This window comes from Bombus affinis, chromosome 14 (genome assembly GCF_024516045.1).
Source record: "Bombus affinis isolate iyBomAffi1 chromosome 14, iyBomAffi1.2, whole genome shotgun sequence".
Taxonomy (NCBI): Eukaryota; Metazoa; Arthropoda; class Insecta; order Hymenoptera; family Apidae; genus Bombus; species Bombus affinis.
In genome coordinates this window covers 10450712-10471061 of record NC_066357.1, presented here as the reverse complement: position 1 = coordinate 10471061, position 20350 = coordinate 10450712, and the positions used below count along the sequence as shown (strand labels likewise).

The following is a 20350-nucleotide window of genomic DNA, read 5'->3' as shown; positions in this document are numbered from 1 at the left end:
CGAGATGCCCCTGGCGATCGAGAGTCAATAGAAGTACGCAACAAACAAGAGGCTGTGCATCGGTTGGATTAGATTGGATAAAGTTGACGATATCGTTCGAGTTGAAAACTATAGCGTGCGTATAACAGTTTGGTTTGTTTCAACCGCGACTCTTTGATAAGACAGTCTCTTTGACGAAGATGCGCGATTGTATATACCGGCGTAGTTCGCGCTTCGCTGAAAAAATAAATAGGAAAATCTTTTCTTTTTCCGCCGATCTTGTGGTATAATAAAAGAGTTGTTCACACAAGCTGTCATTGCAATAGCCGTAGTTGAAACGAATATTGGCTCGCGTTGTAAACACGAGCGTCCGGATATTTTTCGAACTTCCGAAGGATGTGTAATCTAGCTAGAACTAATATCTGTACGAATAAAAGTTTACAAAGGCAAATTTAATATTTTTATAGAATCATAAACGATTCTCGGCGCAAATAAACACGAGCACGTATTGGTACGATGGAAAAAGGAGAATGCAATTTTTTAATTGGTTCTCGAATAAAGCCTTGATCTCTTGGCTACAGGGTTACAAAGTTAGTCGGGCAGTGATTTCGAAGTTCTCGCGCTATCCGAAGTCGAGCTTCTTCTTTTTAGTTCACGATATTCTCAGCCACGATCTCGTCCCGTTCGGATTAAGAAACTCTATCGAAGACGTGATTAAAGATTAGGTATCCTGTCGACTCTTGGCATGAGTCATGGTTTTTACTTCGATCGATTAAAACTTGAAGTTTATTAGAATCTTATTAAACTGCCAATTCCCCTATCTTTCGATAAAATATTTTACCGTTTGTCTCGTGTATGATGTTTGCGGTTCTAGTTACAATAACGTAATACAATATCAGAAGTAAAATATCGTCTAAATATTTGCCAATGGTTTATACAGAGTTTTTGTGTTTCTTCTCTCATCGATGAATTATGTTTCAACAAAGTCCTCCTATCGAGAAATTCTCGATTCCAGTTGAAGTAGAAATGCTTTCATAGTGCGTACGCGCAATGAACGAGAGCCCATCAGTCCTTACTGACCATTCAGCACTATAAAGGGAGCTTAAATATTGATTCGGTTGGCAATTATGAGTGGTTTTTCACTGGGTCTCCACAGGCATACCCGTCGGTCCTGTTCTCCGGGTCTGCTTAATTACGGGATGTTTGCGTTTCTCAAAATTAAACTCCTGCTGGTCAGGACAGCGCATCGCGATAGCCCTCGGGCTACTCTAAACAAATTTACATCAAACCGGAGAACGTGCCACAATAACCGATCATAATCCTTCACCGGATTTCGCTTCTATTTCTTCATACTCGGTCCCTATCGAATACGCAGCGTTTCAAGAATCTCAAAAGGCTACCGTGCTTTGAAATTATTAAACAATTACAGTTTTATCGTAAATTTTATATTCAAATGATGAAAAACTGTAGACAGCGATAAATGTAATAAATATTTATGCTACAAATAAACGTTAATTTATTTTTTCAGTCGGTCGAGAAATTTGTTCCATCCATTACGAGAGAAAGTATTTTCATATTTGTGTCAGCGTTGAAGCAATATGGTCGTGATGGGAAGCAGATTGGAATAAAAGGGGACGAAAACAAGTTCTTCCAAGATCCCACGCGGTTTACTTTTGTGGCAGTAAATTAACGGTTCACGGTGAGACTTCTCTTGGGACCCCTTCATGGCGTCTCGTCCAGTTACACAGCCCTTGCTACGCTTCCGTCGAAATTAGTGAAAGTCGAAGGGAAACGGCAATTCTCCGTAGAAGAAACAGCGAATCGCGTTCCAGCTTTCTTCCTTCCTTTTTTCTTTTCTTTTATTTGTCACAAATTCAGTCGTTAAATAATCGGAAAGGATCGCTTAATTATGTTTCTTGGAAAAATCTTGATTTTATTTATATCTTTACACGTTAAGTTTCTACGGAATGATACTTTTATTTTTAATCAACAACGTAGATATTTGACAAAATCGTATAAAATGACTTTGTTCTTCATTGAGTGTAAATAATTCAAAATTTTTACGTAAATCCTTCCTGTTCTCACACACTGGAACAATTCTGATCCATAAAAAAAAAGTGTTTCAAAGCTATAAGCCCGATCGGATAACGATCAAAAGAGTCCCAAAGCTCTTAAATGCAGAAATACAACATGCATGATTCCATTGTAACTTTAATCTGTATATCACGCAATCGGTCTTTTTTCTTTTTACTCCGTTGATGTAGAAAAATCTAAAAAGCTGCGTTTACAAATATTCGTTCCGATTAGTAGAGTTCGAACGATTTATGGGAAGCATGGAGTAGCTATTAAATATGGCTGTTAAATTGCTCGGAGTTGATAGAAAATTACGTAATTTGCGAATGGAGGAGTGTATACTTTTCGGGAGAAAAGTCTAATGGAAAAGAGGGCACAAAGCGTTCGCGAAAGTAAGTTGCGAGCTTCCTAACTGTCGTGTCGGCGTTTTAACAATTATGGCAGACTGTTCCTGCCGACGCACGACGTCCACGTTCCGCAAATGATTCGCAAAGAAAGAACGAAAATAAGAAATGGCAGGAGGCGAGGAAAATGAAAGGTGACGAGCTACGTGCTTCGGTATCAAGCAGCCGCGAGCTGCTTCCGCGAAGTTTAATTAAATAACTAGGTGACGTCGTGGGCGACGAGGGTGCATTCGCACCACGAAGCGAGGCCGACAGAAGCAGGGTCGAAAGCAGGGTTGAGAGAAAGACAGACGGAAGCGTAGAAGCCAGCAGTAAGAAAGACCGCGGGACTTGGAAAAGGGGATGGACTCGGGGTCGAGGTGCCAAGTTGCTAGGTGACTTTGCTAGTTATTTAATTAGCCCGGAGACTCTCCTTTGCTCCACTGCATCCCCCTTTCCTTTCGACTCTTTTTACTCCTCGAAACGTCCACCCCTTCTCTCCTTCCTTCCACTAGATCCTCCCCCTTGCCACGATATGCCAGGACTCCCTGTGCCTTCACCGCGACTTCCTTTATGACCTCCAAAGGACAATATGCCGCTTTCTCTTTTCTAAAGCTGCCGACTTATTGTTCTCTTTGGTCATTTCTGTACGCCCATTTGCGCGTGCAGATCCTACTTTGCTCACACAGAAAATCAGTGCAATCGTGCAGAAGCGACGGGAAATTTTCACTTTGAACTTTGTTCAAATTAGGATCGACCGTCTGTACGCAAAGGCGCCGGATATTACTATGTAAATCGACTGGGAACCGAACCCCGGTTTTATTAATTAATCTTTCGTAGATTCTTTCGTGATTGCACTAAGCAATTCGATGTGTTAATACCTGCGTTTGCACGTTGTTAATTTAAGTAATTGCTAAAATATGAAATTATATAAATTATATATATATAGATATAATCGAAGTAATCATAATTGTTACGAAAAATAACTAGCAACGAAAGATGCTTTATGACGGAATAGTCGCGAAGAAATAGAAAGAAGTAGGGAGAATTCGATAAGGGTGGCAAAGTATGGGCTGTATTTGCCGCGTTCGAACAAGAAAAACAGAGATTCCCCATGGGAAGTCGGAAACCTTACCCTATGTTCCAACAACCGCCATTTTAGATCTGAACCGCGAACGGAAAGACATCGAGAGCTTGTCAGAGCTTAACTCGATGACAGGATGATTACTGGTATTACCGGAATTACTCGAGAGCGAATTGCGCAACATACCGTAACGAACTCGTGGTATTTCGAAAATTGTGCATTCACTCTATAACTAGAAATCTAATGGAACGGTTGACGAGTCCGTAAAGACCGTGGAAATTTTAGCGCGCATAAAATATATTTCGAGATATTGTTGTAAAAATCGTACACGATTTTGAAGAATGAAATACATAGTTGTATAGTTGAATGAATATGAAATTTTGTTTTCACAAAAAGTAAAAATGCGTTTGGAATATATATATATATAACAAAGTTCGGGTTTATTTTTACAGAGTCGTCGCACGTGCCGAGAAAAATTTGTAACAAATATTTGCAGATTTTTATGCGTACGTATGCGTTTACTCGTATTCCTTTTACACACCCTTAAAAAATTCAAGAAACATCTGTTGCAGCTACAGCAAAAAGGAAAAAAGGGTTGAACAGGTGCGACAAAAAGCCTCGACGAAATTCACAGTAAACGCGACACTCGGATCAAAGCGGTTCCCGATTTCCGTAGTCGAAGCTGTAGCGGAATGCTACCTTTTCCAGGGAACGTATTCGAATTCTTAGAAAGCGAATCCGGCCAAATCGATATTACGCGCGATGAATATTTTGATTTCAATTCTCCCGGGCGTACGTCATTTACATATTCCGAAACGTAATGGTAATAGGAATAGCATGTAACAGCTTTGTGAAAAAAGAGAATGGCCAACGGTTATTTACTAGTTCCAATAGTTCCACTGCCAGCAGGATTTCATGAAAGACCGGCTGTTTGATTAAATCGCTATTTCTAGGTACGTACTCGGCAGAGACCGACCTTCTTTGCAACACGATCACAATTGATCTATCGAAGAACGCGTTAAACCTTGGTCAGAGCTGAATGCCAGAGGTAGCCAGAAAGATAACAAGAGAAGGCTTCGACAAAATCCAAAGTAAATGTGATGCCGCTGATCAAACCGGGACACGATTTCCGTAGTTGTCGCTACAACAATACGCTGCGTTGCATAAATAAAGCGTATACGTTGGACGTGATCAATATTGGATGTGATGAAAGTAAACCGGTAAAGCGCCGAACGACGCTCAACCCTCGTCGACGCGCGCGACCGTCTGTGTAATTTAATGCCGGGTAAATACGCCAAGCGGAGAGTAGTTTTGCACTGTAATCTAGATGAATCTGCTGGAAAGGCCACTCCCAACGGGCATAGGCTCCCGTCAATTACAAAACGACCGTAAAGGGATGCTTCGGCATACTTTCCTTGCCAGTTCCTTATCTTTCTCTTTCCATGTGACACACTTCGCATGTTTAATATCGCGGAAGAAGCACTTTCAGATTTTTCCAATAAAATCTTTTTTTTTGCTTTCGTCTCTCGTTGCAAACATTACGGGGTTTTGGTATCGATGAAATTTCGAGTATCGGATATCGTGAATTTAAATAGATGTTAACTGTTTGATTGTCAGATGTGAGATCAAAATTTGCGATAGAATAGACGATTTTGTAACCTCTTTGTAACTCTTCAGTCTTGATATTTTCGTTAAAATATCGTTATATTTTATGATTCTATGTGTCATAAAGTAGACGTAAAGTAGACGCGGCGGAAGAAATGTCCAGCGGTTACGTAAGTAGAATGTGATTTGCCTGAGTGCCACCGAAAATGAGAGACATCGCGATATTTTCGGAATGCAGAAAGAGAGACGTTCCGGTAGGAAATTTATCTTCTCGTAATAACAGCGTGGCAACGCCGTTTTCCGGGTGTTGTCACGTCCCTTTCGTTCTCGTACGTGTCTACCTCTTTGTTTTCTTCCGTCTTCTTTTCCTTTCTCTCTCTCTCTCTCTCTCTCTCCCTCTCTCTGCATCCCTTCGGGATTCGCCCGTGTCCGTATTACAATGGCATTTCGTGTCTCCACGTTATACTTACCATCTCTCGGCTTGTACTGCACGTTTTCTTGCATTCTACACCGGTGTCTTATTTTATTTCTCTGCAAATACACAGCAAATTCTTGTATCGAACGAAACCCAAAATCGATGTTGCCAAGTCGAAGTAGGTATGTCTTCGATAAAATAACATTCCAATAACATCTTTTCCGTTGATTGCAGTTTTAGGTATGTTAATAAAATATTAAAGTCGTTAACTGATTTTACAGTGCAAATACGTTGTTAACGTTATACAGTACTTTCGAATTTGTCATAAACAGGGAGTAGGAAATTCTAAAGGTACTATAAAACTGTTCATCGACTCGAAAATCTTGAGTTTATCAGTATCATTATAATGGAAGAGCGATAGCTTTGCGTCTAAAATGGAAATATTATACATAAAATTCCACAATATTGTTCTAACAAAGGACACGTCCTTACATTTATTTTTAATCAAGTGTGTATCGTGATCAAAGGTGTATTACATATGTATTTTATTTCGAACATTCGTTTGTACTAGCAGGAACTCATTTCAGAGTATAAGAATACTTTTTCACGATAGAACAGTGCTTTCACAGCAGGCAAACAATATTTCAAGCTCCTTTTCAAAGTACTCTTTATGCCAGAAAGTGTTACGCTTCACGAGAACGGCACACAAAGGAGGTTTTAGTTTCATAAAAAAATTGAAGAGACGACTTCTCGAACCTTGTCCATCTTCGTCCATTCTCCATTGTAAAGGTCACAGTATTCATTTTTATATTTTTTTGTTCGTCTCTCGTTGGATTTACATGTCTTGCTTCTCCCTTCCTCCCCGTTCCTCCTCCCTTCTCCTCTTATCCCCGTTGCCTACCCTGTGGCAAACCTGCAAATCTCTTATACCGAATTCCTAGTTTGCCGCCATATACTATATCCACACTTTCTGTATCTTCTTTCCTCGACGTTTACATTTGCATTTGTGCTTCTCTTTCCGCAGGCTTTGGAGAGCTCCTGCAAGCCTCGATGCTCGTCCTTTTTCCTTTTTCCCTTTTCCCTTTTTCCACCCTTTCTCTCTGACTCTTCTTCCTCTTCCCGTCCTCGCCCCGCGAACCCTGGTTTCATCTCGCGAATATAAAAAGGGCTGAGCACACGAGTGTTTAGTAACTTTGTCAGCGTTTTTAATCCCGCCCCTTATCCTACCTCTGCTTTCGCTTGTCCCGCACACTCTCTTTGTCTCACTATTTCTCTCGTACGTTGAATAAGCGTATGAACGTACACTTACGCGTTTGCTTTTTTGTTTTTATCCTTCTCCTTTTTTCTTTTTCCTTTTTTTTTTTTAGTTCGTTTCTGGCTTCGACGCATCCCTGCTCTATGTACTTTGTACCAAACCGATCGTTGTACCAATTACGAGTGCTCGCGTTCAACCCGCGCCGGATTTAGTAGCTTCATCAATGAAATTGATTCGTTTGGTCCCGGTTCCCGGTGTCAGCACACAAGCTACATGTCATGCCGGTAACTCAAACGGTAGTTATCAAGCATATGTTCAAACGATTTACACGTAACCCCGTTTTGCTCTTTTCTACTCTTTCGTATACCAAAAAGTGCCTCGATTTTGCGCAATGAACGATGGACAAGTGCTCTGTGCGACGATTTCCATCATACGAAAGTTAATTTCGTCGTTCTTACCTATTTAATGATTTAAACATATCATTTACAGAAGTAGATATTTCTAGAACAAAGAACAAATGTGAAAGATAAATGTTCATCGTTTAATAGACAGAGGAACGATTGATCTAAAGATACATAAACTCAAAAGTAGTTGATGATCTAATACTAAAACGGATTAGTAATGCCAGAAATACAATGCACTTCACCGATCAATATGCGATATCGTTGAACGATAATCGCTTTAATCGAACTTTCGAAATTTCATTCCGCTATGCATATATTATCGTTACGCCGTTTCACGTTATCAGGAAATCTCTCTAAATATATCAAGGCAAACAAAATAAAACGAACGCTTTGATATTAAATCTTGTGTAACCTATTCCATATACTCGCGCCCTGCTGCGCGTTTCCCATGGCCACTAGCCTATTTTTCTCGTTTTAGCTAGTGACCCGAAACTATTAACAAAATAAGAAGAACCCCGCCCATTGACACAGAAACGCCCGAAAACGTTCAGGCGCGTGCCAACAACCCCTATACTAACCGAACGTGTTTGAAGCTGCGTGCAAACGCCTATCCAAATGATACTATTTTTAGGGGATATTTATTGCTTGTACATTATTGCTTGTAAAACTACCTGCTCTATTTCTGTTTTTAACTCTTAATTAAACTAGAAAACGAAATTTCTTTCCATGTCGTGTCACGAAACGTAATAATTAAATTTAATGAGAGTTTATATGTCGATGAACACCACTATCTAATAGGTATAAAGTACGCAATGTTGTGGTCAGTCTGGTATTAAATTGCTTTAGATTTTTTAAAGCTTCTGCCGTATTCTTTTGAACAATTCTCGAAATACCTTTGCTTCGGTATAAAAATAAAAATTAGATAAAGTACGTACGATTATGTAAGGTTATTAAAATGAGATTATGCTCTTCTAACATTTCCAACCGTACATTCTTTTGCGAACAGGCGTAATTATTGTTATTTAAAATTTCAGTACACCGTGAATGAACAATAATGTTGACCATGCACGGTTCACTTCCAACTGTTGTAGAAACAAATATACATCATTGATTTGCTGTGTATTTCGCTGTTTGTTTGCGATTCGAACGTACGTGCCACGAGGTTTACAACATTTCGAGGAGCATTTTTTTCATTTGAGTTTGCATAAAAACAAAGGCACTCCGTTTGTCGGTCACGCTATTGTATTATATCTTTACATTGCATTAACGATGGTCCTACTTCTATGGTAAAACAAATAAGGATACGTTTACCGTGGAATTACCGTCGAGAGACGCGACATTAACACCGGCATGAGATAAATAATCATGTAAATTCGATTTTCAATTTGAGAAATCAACTGCGATAAGGCAGCAGTGAAAATTGACCGCGAAGATGAAATCGCAGTCAAAGATTATCTCCGGTCTAAATTGAAATGCGACGAGTCATCTCGGTTTTCAATTATCGCGTCTTCATTCACGACCACAAACACGTTGCTCTAATACGATCAAATTATCCGAGCGTAAGGATAATAAAAAAAAAAGAGGTAAAAGGAAGAAAAGTTGGTTTCGCATCATCCCCCCTTGGAGAGTTTCCAACGTATCGGAAAGTCTAGCGTTCGCCGGTACACTGGCGCAAGCAGCGCGCGTTAGCGCTTCGACGACGACCGGTGGGAGTGAACGGGATAGGGATGGGGGGCCGCAGAATAAACTTAGACATGTTTGCCGAGCAATCAAATATATGAGTGGAAAGTCTCGCAGGCGTTATCGATTGGTTCGAACCCGGCTGTGGTGGCACACAGGCGAAGAGGGGAAAGAGAAGAGAGAACAGTGGAACGGATGGGTCTAGGAAAGGGTCGCGAAGGGGTCGACGAAGGGTTCGAGACGAAATGGGAACGGGGAGAGAGATCCACGAAACCAGTCTACATCGTCGTCGTCGGCGAAGGGCCGAGCGGTTTGTCCAGTGTTTGTTGTTCGCCGTTGTTCGAGGGGGCAAACATAGTTTTCGAGCCGGCGAGAAGGAGCCGCTTCGTCGAACATGGATACACCTACAAATACACGTACAAACACATGCGTCGCATAGACACATGTGTATATAAGTATACTATACATATATACGTGTTCTTAACGGCATACGTACGCACGTGAAAACGTATACGTGTGTACACGAAGAAAGAAATAGAGAAAATACATATGCGCGAGCCTTTATACGTATAGGAACGCGGACTTTCGAGAAATTCGACTCTTTTATTTCCGCGCGACCTTCCTACCCGTCTGCTTCAAAGCGGTGGAGAAAAATCTCAAGAGCGCATCGTCTTCGAGAGCCTCGTCGGAGATTTCGCTTGCACAAGAAGGAATAGCGGGATGGGCCAGAACAAGCTCGCAAGCTCGGACAAATTCTTGCGATGTCGGTGAACGGTAGGGGTTGAGTCGCGAGAAAATCTTATCCACCTACCTACACTTTGGATCGCTCTTATCTCCGATTTCGGACATTCTTCGCCGTTCTTGTCCGAATTCCCATTCCGTAAAACACACCGAATTTGGTAGAAACGGTTAAATAACAAAGGATTTTGTTATACATATATCCGATAAAACTGACCCTCGATGTTTCAAAATATCCTCAGCCGTGCAAATCGTTTCATTAATTCATCAAAACGATCATCCTAGTTTGTCTTCGGCAAATAACATTTTTTTAATTAGCAAATACGAGTCGAAACCTGAAACTCGAAATAGCTTGGAATATCGAATATATTCCTTTATGAGAGAAAATTTTAGCTATATAATATAACACGACCAAAGGATATGATAGCTGTTATAGAAGTAAACTAATTAAATGGTATACCACCTATTTACTTTTTTAAAAATCGTTCCCCACGAGTGTGACAAAGTATTCTAGATTATTTTGCGAACGATCGTAGATAGAAGTAATTTTTCAGGATCGTTTGCTCACTGTGATACGCACCGTTATTGCTCGAAACCAGGAGTGGTGTCCTGGATAACGGAGCGTTTCTCCGTTCGTGGTAAACATCTTTTATTAAGTGCACGTTGCGCTCCGCTGGCGCGTCAATTTTTCAAAGCACCCTCGAGTTCTTTGTCTTCGCGTCTCCATCTAACTATAAACGATAAGCACGCGTAGCAGGGAGTAGGGGCGATTAATCGTTCCATCATCGTTAGAGATGGTCTCGACTCTGTGACAATGGTGAAAACGAAACTTCTTTCGCCCTCCCTTCGCGTATTCTCTTTCCAGATAAAACGATTTTCTCTTTTTTTTCTTTTTTACCAGTGTCGAATGTACCGCGCGTATATTTTCAAGTTTCATTCGTAAAAACAAACCACAGACAAATCAGTATCGCTCGGATAATCGAAAATCTTTGTCGCCAATGACGCTAATTATTTAATTGTTTGTTTCGCACAAGCACGCATCGAATATTAACGAAATTTCTCTTTCTATTTCAGGCTGTGCATTCGTGAAACTTTCATCACATCAAGAAGCGCTAGCGGCGATCAATACCTTACACGGTAGCCAAACTATGCCGGTGAGTGGAAGCTATTGTTTTTCTAAATACGTCGGAAATTGGTGTAAAACGTTTTGAAATTTTTATGAAATCAATGGACACGTAGTTCTATCGAGCAGCAACGAAACATTTTTCTTCAAATTAATGAAAAACTATATACAGAGTAATAGCAGCGATATCGCTGCTATGGTTTTCTTCAACAATGTACGAATTGATTCCCAACGGATACAGTAAAGTAATAATGTACAAAATAGGTCTCTAAACTTTAAGGAGGTATCTAAGATTTTGTCATGTTCATGTCAAATTGAACAATTATACGCTAAATATACATAGACAAACATCAAGGACTCTAAGAAAGTTGCGTAAACATAAATAAACGAAATTAGAAAGCAAATGAATACGCATAAGACGATAAATGGAGTTGAAAGTAATAGAAATGACGAGTGCGTATCACGGATTCATGGATGACCGTTCTATGGAACAGGTAAATTGTATAGGGTGGACAACCCTCGTAATGACTGTCATGCATGCAAACATACCGTGGTTCCAATCTAATGACTGGCCAAACTGAAATCTGCATAACACTTGGAGAAGTGTGGGCTACCTCCTTCTCCGTCGCTGAATCTCCTATGGCTTCTATCAAACCGCCAAACTTTCTCAGCTTAGGGTCGGACCAGGAATTCCCAGTTGTAATTGAATTGTCAGTGAGTTTCGTTCGGGATTCCACCTGCTGATTGGTGAAAGTTCGCAAAGCCGCTTGCCGAACTTGACCATACAACATTCCTCTTCCAATATCGCCGTTATTATCGTACTGCAGTTATTTGCTCATATTTATTGACATGTCGAAGTTTGGCGTTGGACTCGTTCATTAGGATTACGCTTAATAGAACTACTCGACGATTAATGATGAAACGTCGACTGTCAGAAAGATACTACTAGATGATGAGACGAGAGCTGGATATTCTATCTCATACCACTCTAGAGACGCAGCATGTATCTTCGTTCTACGATTAAAAATCATTTTTGACAGTGTATACTATTAGCTACATTTTAATCAAAATATTGATTTATTCGCATGATTCTTTACTCAAAACTTTGCTGAAAACCCTCGGGAACAGCCGGTGTATGATGGATTGCTTGTCGACGGACACTCCAAGTTTGCACTTTTAAAATTTCGTTACTAAAATTGAGAGCGATATCAACCGTGTATTTGTTAGATATGCTATATTAGAGAGATTTTACAAAAAAAAAAAATATCCTCTATTTTCCGTATCTTTCTTCACCTCATTGACTCATAGCTCTATCTCGTGTAAATGAAACATGAACAGAACATTTCCGATCACATAAAATCGTAGAGAACTTCATAACTGTGAACTATACACACGGTGCAATTCGTGTTACTATGGACGTACAAAGAAACGAATGCAACGAAGTAGGAGAACCGTTGAAAGTCCATATACACCCGATATTTTCCGATGTATCCGGCAATTGTTTCGCCGTCCATCAGTCCGACGGCGGGTGAAGAAAAAAAGGACAGTGCCGTATTTTCCAATATCAACGAGAAATTCGCGTTCCGTGTCACGCGTGTGCCTCGTGTATGAAATCACGAATTGCATCGTAGCCGAAGGGCGCGGCGGGGACAGATGCGAGGCTGTTACGTGAATATTACTCGTTACAACGCTCTAATCTAATAGCGAAACACGAGGAGAAATTGTGGGTACAGAAGGGGAACTTTAGGATCGTGCCAGGGACTATTTGCCCTTAAAAGAGAAACTGACATGGCGCGGAACGTAATATGCAGATCGCTTAATTATCACTGCGAATTATGCAAATCTTGATACCAACGTTACGAGATTTCATCGCGTCCCATCGAGTGGCTCGGGAGTGTCAAAACGTAGGATGGAACGAGACACGCAGTTTGCCGTTTCATTAGGACGATTCTAGATTTATTAGCCTCGTAGAAACGCTCATAATCGACGGAACGGCGCGGCACCCTCGTTAAACCTACTAAATTGAAGTTATATTAAAATTTTATCGTCCATCCATTTTTCGTATAAACCGTTGTAGAACACATTTTTCTTTTATCTTTGTCGTCTAAATCCTCGCGAGAGATTGTCGCTTTACTTAATACTCTCCTTCCTAAACCGAAACGTAGTACGAAGATTGTCTTTCAAAAGTTTAGGATTCAATATTCACGCAATTTATCAAGGAAAATATCATAGAATGAACGATTCGTCCTCTCGGTAAATAATTATTTTAATGGAATATTTCACATAATACACAGCGAACGATATCTTAACGCTGCAAGGATAATTCAATTCGACCGCGTTCGATCTAGTTTCTCGTGACACGTTGTAATCCTCAATTTCCCGTTCTATTTCATGTACGTACGTGTCTACTCGTATGCGGATGTGATTCTTTTATACACTGACACGCACGATCATCAAATTGAGATATAGAAATTTATACCTTATCCTAAGTAGTCAATAACGATAGTAAAGGGAATTTTCACAAACGTACAGATATAACAAACAGTGGAAAACCTATACATCAAAATATTATACGCATTCGATCAACTAAATATCTCCCTTATTTGGTATTTAAGCAAAACGTTCAACAGACACAAGGAATGCGCGATTAAGTGGCGCGATGATACAGTATATCCTTGGAATGCTTCAGGATACAAGCTAACTGGTCATAGGACGAAAACGTTCAGACCTTAGAGGATGGTTCTTATGATGATTAAGCCCTGTTAAACCGAGGGATGCGCGAATAGCGTTGGGGCCTCGCAGATATTGGAGATCTCAGGCCGGAACATTCCAAGGACTCTCTATATCGAAAGAGAACGAGCCAAGGGCAGACACAGGAAACTTAGGAGAGGAAAATCTCGAACTTTGTCCTTGTTAAACGAGAATATTCTCGGTATAACCATGAGCCGGGTACGCCACTTGTGTACGGTTAGAAATATGTACCTTCCTCGAAATATCCTGCCTTAAATTTTCTTTATTGAAAGATAAAACAATATTAAATGTAGATGATAATTTTGTACTCCTAATTTTATACTTTATTCCGTTCTTCGAACTAACACCGTGACTTGCAATGCCTTTAATTTTTTAAGCTAAATACATATAACGATGTCTGATGTGCCTCGATCTACGCACACGATCCTGTACTTCTTTCCACGCAATTTTGGCTCCGTATCTTTATATCCTATACAAAATTTATTATCGTTACTTCAACGGAATTGCTGCTCTCGTAGTAAAACTTGGCGCAGTAAAACGCGTATTGACAGAAATGTTCGATATTTCTACTATCGGTGAGGAATCGATGACATAATGTATAGAAAATTCACTCGTACTATACGTTTAAACGTAAAACTCTTGCCAGAGATTTTGTGGGCTGGATGTAAACAAAGATAGAAGGAAATGGCTTTCATAATATCGATACTATAGTATCTTTCGTAATAATAATAATTTTGGATTCGGATCATATCGTGTTATCAAAAGCATGTAGTACATAAATCGAAGATCACGGTAATACAGCTTTTATGCTATTCCTCTATGAAAGAGATATCATCGATTTTTTGCCCATGTGTTTTAAAACTACATGCACAAAAGAATGAGTAAGTTTTATACGAGGTAAAAGTAAAAAATAATAAAACACGTTTCAATCAATCTATTATTTTTACTCAAAAAGTAACTTAATTATTCAGATTTTAATACTAATTTAAAGAAATAGAAAATTCTTGGATGTATTCGTATATCAAGGATTGTAAAGTCTATTGTACCGGATCATGCGATAATATTTCTTTTCTTCGAGTAACTTTGCGCGACATTGCGGTTAATATTTCGCAGTGTCAATACTGCAGTTTTTCTTCCAGCGAAAAAAAACTGCTACTTTATACGGCCGAAGTTCTGTAAACATTTTTCACTTCGGATTCAGTAACCGTGTAATATGATTTACGTTGCTCGAATAGACGACGGATTCGTACAGTAACTTTACGGAGCAATATATTTACGGTTTTCGCAATCCGTTTTTCTCAGTGAAAGCGTTGTAAGTTTCTATCAAACGGTCGGCATAAAAATATTATATTTTTAACTCTATCATGCGATCACTGTTCGATTCGTAAACTATGAATTTCAACGTTCTTTCTTTCGATACAGCTAACTATTTCTGAAGCAAAATTTTCCTCTAATATATTCGAATATAACTTTCTAAAGTGCACAAAAACTTTTGACATACCGTTGAAATGCCAAAGAAAGCCTGGCATCGTTCAAATATGTAAGAGGTACATATTTAGAAGTTTGCATAATATGGATGTAAAAAGAAGCAATTTGAAAGCAATGCTTGGAAAATCAATCGTTTTCCTGTCAAAAAGGGCTGAATTTACATCTATATTGTGGAGGAACAATATTTCTCTGGGGGGTTCTCTGTTGGTATCGGGGGTGGGTCAATTTCGAAATCATAGCATGGATATCAACTGATCGATCATTAAACCAGGGTTATTACCGTGAAAAATTACTAGCCATGTCGCACAAATTCCCCGATCATTTTTTTTCTGGAAGCTCATCGAGCCGTATAATGCGGTTTGCTCTACTCGAATTGACAGGGTGTTCACGCGTCACGCGGCGGGCAATATTTCTCCTGGGGCTCAATATTTCTGTGAGGTTCGCGGTCCGTCTCTCGCGGTTCGTGTCACCGGTGGAATGCGAGCAAGCGCTGGCCTCACGCGTAGTTATATCTTCTGAAGCGTGTGACATTTCTTGTCACGCCTCACGACACGCTCGCGAACCCTCCCCGCGGTATGCTCTCCGTTCACCCACTCATGGTTCTGCAAACTCCTGAAATGCCTCGTAATAAAAGCAAACGTACGGGAGAAGTGTTTTGCTACGGTGCTGGCTAAAACGTGCCAGAACGTAACACAGTCGTTTTCAGTGTAGGAATTTTACGTAACGTTGCTCCGTTTTTATTTTCCTCGCCAACCCTCGGGCGTGCTGCCACCGCTCGGAAATTAAGTGCTCGGAATAAAAAGACTCCCACCGCCCCCTCCCCACCCTCCGTCGCTATTCTTCCATACTGAAACGCGTGCGGGAACGAATTTAAACAACGTCTTGTTCCTCGCGTACGCTTCATATTTCCGATACTTTTCAATCTATTCTGTCGTCAAAATGACTTATCACTGAAATACCGAATTTACCCTTAATACGTGGTATATACTTTGAAAAATCTGACATTTTCTCAATTTTAGACAAACGATCGCGATAAATATACAAAAATCTATCAAATAGCAAAAAAAACTTTATCGTATAATCGTTTCGGATAAGATTCTCGAACGAGTATTTGTATAATAATTCATAGTATCCGAGAGATAATACTGTTTTTTCTTTGACCCTTTTATCTGAAAGATTTACCCGGATAATGGATAACCGATGTATTATTATCACATTTATCGTAATCGAGTTGCACGGCGGTTTTTACGAACAACACCCACTCTCGCTAACACTCTCTCTCACACTCTTTTGTTTCATGACGTTCTACCGTATTTTGAAGATAAACATTTAACGAATCTACTTCTAATTCTCGATTTACACTTTACACAGCATTCTCAATAATCAGTGACGATAAATTAATAATTAAATACGAAAGATATATTTCTCTTCGGCAAATGTAATTGCCAAATCATCGCGACAAAGAAGAAAATTTGAATTTGATTCGACGAAAGATCATTTGGTAGAAACATCGACACGCGCGATTAGGTGCGCGATCTTAAGAACCGAAAAAAGTAGAAGCGTGTGTTGTAGATGGACGTGTAGCATCGATGGTGGGGAGTAGCCCTCGAGCCTCAGCGGATGTTCCTTTCTGTTCGAGAGGAAACGAGCGAAATGTGGATGGAAGGAAATTGTCTCTGCATTAACGGAGGCTCGGAAACTGCTTCCAACATTTAATTAAAGACATTCCCTGAGTAATTCCCTCGGCGGCCTCGTAATTGCATTGCTTTTATCTCCTATACAACTGTTACTTGTTTGGCGAGTCTTTTCTATCGGGAGTCAGAACAGGAGACCAAATCCCGTGGGTAAGAAAAGCAAGGTGGAAAAGAAAGAAAGAAACGCGAAGATACGATACCCCTCGATTCTACCCAAAGGATAACCGTTCTCAAGGAGCGTACCTTAATATCCCTATTATCGTGATTAAATTTGAATTGGAGCGAATTAAACCGGTATCTCTGAGCTTCCGCTTAAAAATAGACAATCGATTTGCACCAAGTTACACGGGATGTAACGTGACTGAAAAGTAAAATTATTATGGGTAGATTTAACGAGTAAAGATTAAATTATTGCAGATAGGATTTACGTCTCCTTGAATTGATTGCTCTCCAAATTTACGGGGCTACCCTCGTAATTAAGGGGAACCCTTCTTACCGAAACATCATCCACGAGTTTCGAGCAGAAACTGATATCGCCATTTTATAATCGAAACGAAATCCCTTCACGATCTTTCCTACTTAATTTCCACGGACAAAAAATGTATTCGTCGTTATAGGATATTGCGCAACGTTCTTAAAAATTCTGTAATCTAACAAGTACGAGACGAACGTTAAGACGGGTAATTTTTACTTTTCTCATTGATATATCTTACATCCTTTCACGTATTATCCCGATATATAACGAGACGAAATGGAAAAAGTGCTGAGTCAGGTGATTTTTCTCTGGCAGGCTAAAGCGTAAAACTTGTAATTTGAAATGCACCAGAGAATTGGATAGTTTAGATCCATCCCTTCGATTCGGATTCCAACAGAGAATCACGTGGACAAGAGGCAATCGGCGTTCCGGCCAGTCTTGCGGTTCTAGTTGTATCTATTGAAATTACCAGCTGGCGAATTGGCAAGTGTGATGGTGCAGCTAACGGGAGAACCTCCAATCAGTACGTAATTGCTTCATTCCGTTGCCAGGTCCGCTGCAATATCGCGGTTCTCTGAGCCGTACCTTTACTTTCAAAGATTCTACCAATCTCGAACGACTAAGGGATTTTTTGGTTTACATCGAATTTGCTGATCGTGCAAATTTGGCTAAAAGATTCTATCCGATACGTCTCTCATCCTCGGACATTAAAGCGTATTTGAACACTATCCGTTCATTAAAATATGTACTTATTTTGGCATCGCGAATCGTTATGTTCTGTAATTTGAAGTTTCTTAATTTTACGATAAAAAGTGTATCGCTATCGTTTGTATTATAATCGTAAATTATACGACCTTATTTAATAGCTAATTAGATCGTAAATTTTTAATGCATTTGGCTGAAATTGAACAAATGCCATAACAAACGTGACGCGATGTAACGCGAATAAAGGAACAGTTTCATCAAGCTTACAATGTCGCTAAACACAAAGCGAGAAAGCAGATTTGAAAGAATCAGAAGCATCGATGCTCGACTCGTTTCCGACGATCTAACGTTACAAAAGCCGAGAACTGTTTCAACTGTATAAAGTTCATCTCGCTGAGCCTCGTGTAACGAAGACTTTGTACTCGGCACTATAACGAGACTGTGCTTTTGTATCACGGATTTTAAAGAGACAACCTACACGGTAAAGTGTACAAACATAACGAGACGAGGAGTGGAAGCTTCAAACGTTCTCCTGGTGATATCGCTTGGGGTGGCTTTTTCTTTTCGCGTGTAGTTCAGAACGTTGGATCGGAATTAATGAACCGTAATCCCCCAATAATGAGGCTTCGGCTTCACTGGCTCTGATACGACCTCGGCACCCTTCTTGCCCCCCTCCTCCCCTCGCCCCGTCTGTCAGCCTCTATACGTATATCGATGTGCACGTGCGCCCTGTGTAAATGTCATATATGCCACGCGACTTAGCCAGCCATCGCTACGCAGAGAGAGTGAGTGAGTGAGAGAGAGAGAGAGAATGTGTATGCATGTGTGTGTGTATGTGTATATGCGTATAAGAGAGAGAAAGAGAGAGGGAGAGAGAGAGAGAGAGAGAGAGAAGGCCTTCCACGCTTCGAGGCTGTCGACGCGAGACAAATTATTTTCCTCAACAACACGCGTCGATGCTTTTCACGGCGCATAACGAGTTGTTCGAGCGGCTTCGCTTGTATAGAGAATACAAAATATCCTCCCCACTCCTCTTGTTGCTCTCCTCTTTACGGTCGTTCTCTAGCCTGTCGATATTTTTCCCAGCATTACGAAGGAACGCCCCTGAATATTTTCGCCCTGCGAATTTTCCCATCGCCAATGACCTCGACGCTGAGATTGCCCCGGTACATCCTTCCGCCATTGCCTAGGAGGAAAAAACTGGTTACCGTGACATAATCCGACGAAACAAGCTATTTCAAAATTATCTCGTTCCATGATTTTTTTTTCCGTTCAAACCGATTAAAAAACAATGCGCGAGTGGACTATAATTAGCGATAGTTCGAAAGAAATTTATAAAACGTTTTTGGAGACGTTCGTCGGAACAACGATGATCGTCGATAATAATATGACCCTCGATATTACTGCTTCTCACCAAACGCGGTCAAAATTAAAGATATTTTAACTTGAGTTTCAGAATTTCTCGAATAAGGGAAGAGAAATAACACGTATGAGTTTCGCCGGATACTCTTGATATTAGTTACAGTAATGTGGAAAGTTGTATCCAGCCATGAAACCCGCATAACTTTTATGCCTTGTAAACTGCGGCCGGATTCTGGTTTCCTTGGAACGCCGCGGTTATACGCGCGTTTGGCCCTATTCGACTTGGCTGTAAACGAAACTTTTAATAATTGCGAGCCAGTCGTTTCCTTTTCTACTCTTTCTCTTCTGTAACCTCCGCGGAACACCGATTCCATTCCACATAGCTACGTGTGACCAAGAGTTAAGTGGTACTTCGCGTAAAATGCTAATGAAAATCAGTATCAAATGAATAATGTCACCCCGTTTGAAAGCTTTTAATATATGTATCCTACGAATTCGAACTTGTTGAACCATTAATGTATTCGATCCATCCATTTTTCACTCGATATTATCCAAAGCTAATTGGAAAGTAGTATGTACCACGTATACTCCTGGTTATTACTTTGCTATTTAATTTATATAGCAGCAGTGTACACCTCTGCAAAATGGAAAGTTACTATTATGCATATGTGTGTATATAACAAAAAACAGTGGAACTGACAGATAGTACAAGATATTTCGATCTTTCTCGTCCGAAAAATCTAACGCTTTAATCAAATCGACTTTGTTTCGGCAACGCTTATCTCCACATTACTCCATCAAATCTATAAATTTTTCTACGAGCTAATTTTGTCAGCGGTATTTGACGACTCTGTGTAAGAGACTTGAAAGAAGGTAAAAAAAGCCGTAAAAAGTTTTGCAAATTTCGAATCCACGTATATTGTACCTTTCACAACATTCCGAAATGTTCGATGCCAAAAATAATAAAAACAAAACGCTCTTTATAGCGAACACAATATCCTCTTCGTACAATTTGGCAGTATCGATGATACTCCCTGGAAAATCGTCGCTGATTATAATGTATGGTTGAGCGATTCAACCAATTCTTGGATCATCCTTTTCCATTCAGTGTTTAAAGTTTGCGTGTGGTTGGGTTA

At 40.1% G+C, this 20350-nt stretch overlaps 1 protein-coding gene across 27 annotated transcripts in view; it reads left to right on the top strand.

Moving 5' to 3' along the window:
- Positions 1-20350, top strand: part of LOC126924020 (CUGBP Elav-like family member 4) — a 606431-nt gene that overhangs the window by 552166 nt on the left and 33915 nt on the right. For all 27 annotated transcript variants that reach the window (XM_050738070.1, XM_050738063.1, XM_050738069.1 and 24 more), the window contains one exon: positions 10691-10770. In XM_050738070.1, the coding sequence (XP_050594027.1) occupies positions 10691-10770 (80 nt within the window). The remainder of the gene's footprint in view (positions 1-10690; positions 10771-20350) is intronic.